General features: G+C 44.7%; 1 protein-coding gene across 1 annotated transcript in view; it reads left to right on the top strand.

Moving 5' to 3' along the window:
• The first annotated feature begins 758 nt into the window (after positions 1-758).
• LOC107158733 (zinc finger protein 14-like) overlaps positions 759-3,198 on the top strand; it is an 11,374-nt gene continuing 8,934 nt past the window's right edge. Inside the window, exon 1 of the mRNA XM_048797400.1 lies at positions 759-937. Within this exon, the coding sequence (XP_048653357.1) occupies positions 935-937 (3 nt within the window). The 5' untranslated portion in view covers positions 759-934. The remainder of the gene's footprint in view (positions 938-3,198) is intronic.

Genomic DNA, 3,198 nt, shown 5'->3' with positions numbered 1-3,198 from the left:
GCCTTCCTTCCACCCCCATTCTGCTGGGGAGAGAACACTGAGCCAAATCACCAACACCAATTGCTCAGGCTATCTCCTCATAAGATCAGTGGCCAGGAGGTGAGGACAATTACTGAAATAATTGTCAAACTCGTTTCATTTTTAGATATCATACAAGTGTGATATATGTGATATCTTTAAATATTGTTTCAAGAATTTTGAGACTGTCTTGCTAAGTTGCCTGAGGTCGCACCAGCTGACACTATATATGCATAGAGGTATCTTTTTCTTTGAGGTTCTGTGGGATAATCCCTGTGGGGCTTGACCTCTGAGCTAGATCCCCAACACTCTTTATTTTAATTTCAGCTAGGATCTCCCTGTTTTTAGATGTTGACCCGAACCTTGGGCTCCTCCTGCCTCCGCCACCCCCCAAGTCACTTTTTTTGTTGGTTTGTTTTAATTGTTGTTTGTTTCTGTGGTGAAGTTAAAAGCCAGGGCATCACCCATGAGGGGAAAGCAGTCTCCCTCAGCCAGAGCTCAATCCCAGAGGTTACCAACTGTACCAGGTTCCAAGCAAAGGTTTCCCACCTGGTTTCATTCTCAGTCTAGCTAAAAAGTCGCACCTGAAAAGGGCTGGGGCCAAGGATCTGCCACTCTAGCCAGTTTTAGGTAGTGATTGGATAACTCAGCTGTCAGTCACAATGCAGAGGCGTGCCTAGAGGCGGCCCATCAGACACGCTGGGGTGGAAGTGTCCAATCAGATCCGACAACCATGGGAAAGGGCGGGCTCTGGAAATCTCGCGGGCTTTTCTTCCTGACCAACTCCGCTCCTCCCTTTCCGGGCCCCACGTGCTCTGCCAGAAAGGCCTAGGTGATTCTGAGCAGCCTGTGCCCCCTCCATCTCTGGTTCCCTGAGGTTCCTCGAGAGAACCCGGGGTCCCCCAGGAAGACAAAAATGGTGAGTTTGTGTCCAGGGCTGGAGCTACGGGGTCAGCACCTGCCTTGGGGCCCCACAAACGGGGGAGCTGCAGAGCCTGGCCGAGTCTCCTCTGGAGGTTGCCCTGGGTCTCTGTCCCCTGGTCCTGGGGGTTGGGCTGGATGCAAGAACCTTGAAGTCACCTCCCTGGCGACTGACCCTAAGCCTCTGTCCACTGGTCCCACGGGGTGAGCTGGGTGTTGGGTGCGCGAGGTTGGTGCAGAGGGTGCAGCCTAGTCCTCCATGGCGGATGGCCCTGGGCTTCTGCTCTCTGGCCCCTAGGGGTGGGCTGGTCCCTGAGGTCAGCTGCGGAGCCTGAGGCCCAGTTCCCACTGGCAGGTGACCTTGGGCCCTGTCCCTGTCCCTTTGGCTTCCATTTTTGAATGGGCGGCTCAGGTCCCCAGCTTCCCCTCCCCTCCCTGCTGGTGGCCCGCCCCCACTCTTCCAAACGTGTAGGAAGCAGGATCCCAAATCCACTTTCCTTCCCCCAGTTTAGTTCCCCTGAAAGCTGCTGTAGGTCTTTCAAACTGCAGTTGCCTCCTGCGTTCTAAAATGCCACCATCTTTTCCACTTCCCGTCATAAATATCTGGTCTTCCTCCTGTGTTTCAAATGAACACAGTCTATTTAATTTTCACTTTTCCTCTAGAGAAATATTGGAAGAATATTTTGTTTTTGTATTGGGGATCAAAACTAGAGAAGCTTTCTCCGTGACATCCCAGCCACCCATTTTTTCCCCCTCTTTTTAAATTTTTGAGATCTTATTCCAGGTGTTTTGTACACTGTCCTCCAACTTGTGATCCTCCTTCCTCAGCCTCCTGAGTCCCTGAGACTATAGGCCTGTTCCAGTATCCCTGGCAAGAATAACACTTTTGAAAGCATTTGTTTTCTGTTTCTGAATATCATTCTTCAGGGTAAAGAATAATCACTGGGCACACCCCATGTCTGGGTAAAATAACTTTATTTAAAGAAAATAAAGCAGTTGGTTAGTTGTACTAGGGATTCTGAATCTTAGGCTGCATCCCCAGCCCTTTTTGTTTGTTTTGTTGGTTTTTGCAGAAAATTATTTATTTATTTTACTTGGTTTTCATTACTTATACATGACAGTAAAATGCATTTTGACACATCATGCGTAAATAGAATATAACTTCTCATTTTCTGGTTGTACATCATGTACATTCATACAGGTGACATAGTCATATATGCACATAGGGTAATAATGTCTGATTTATTCTACTGTTCTTCATCTCCAGCCCTTTTAAATTTTATTATAAGACAGCATCTGGCTATGTTACCCAGCCTATCCTGAACGTTGTGATCCTCCAGCCTCAGCTTCTCAAGCTGTTAGCATTAAAAGCACTGACCACCATATCTGAAGAAAATAGTTTATATTTTTTAATTTTTTAAAAATTTGTTTTAATTATACATGATAGTAGGATGCATTTATATACTTTGGTGTATTCTACATTGATGAGAAATAACTTCTCATTTTTTTGAGTGTACATCTTGCAGAATCATATTGTTCATGTAGTCACACATATACATACAATAATAATGTTTATTTCATTCTACTATCTTTCCCATCCCCACATCCCCTATTCTCCCCTCCCATCACTTCCCTCTACCTAATCTAAGGTAACACTATTTTTCCCTAGTGCCCCCCCCCCCCGCCGACTTTATTGTAAATTAGCATCCACATATTAGATAAAACATTTGACCTTTGGTTTTATAGAATTGACTAATTTCGCTTAACATGATGTTGTCCAACTTCAACCCTTTACTGGCAAAAGGCATAATTTCAGTCTTTTTTAAAGTTCAGTAATATTCCATTAAATATATATATATACCTCTTTTTCTTTATCCATTCATCTATTGAGGGAAACCTAGGCTGTTCCATAGTCTAGCTATTGTGAATTGAGCTGCTATAAACGTTGACATGACTGCATCACTATCTATACGATGATTTTAAGTCCTTTGGGTATAGACTGAGGAGAGGGATAGCTGGGTCAAATGGTGGTTCCATTCCCAGTTGTCTGAGGAATCTCCATACTGCTTTCCATAGTGGTTGCACCAATTTGCAGTCCCACCAGCAATGTATGAGTGTACCTTTTCCCCCACATCCTCGCCAATATTTCTTGTTGCCTGCATTCTTGATGATTGTCATTCTGACAGTACTGAGATGAAATCTTAGAGTAGTTTTGATTTGCATTTCTCTAATTGCCTGGGATGTTGAACTTTATTTCAT

The sequence above is a fragment of the Marmota marmota genome, unplaced genomic scaffold (assembly GCF_001458135.2).
Source record: "Marmota marmota marmota unplaced genomic scaffold, marMar, whole genome shotgun sequence".
Lineage (NCBI taxonomy): Eukaryota > Metazoa > Chordata > Mammalia > Rodentia > Sciuridae > Marmota > Marmota marmota.
The sequence above is the reverse complement of the archived record's forward strand: the minus strand, read 5'-3'. Positions and strand labels throughout refer to the sequence as shown.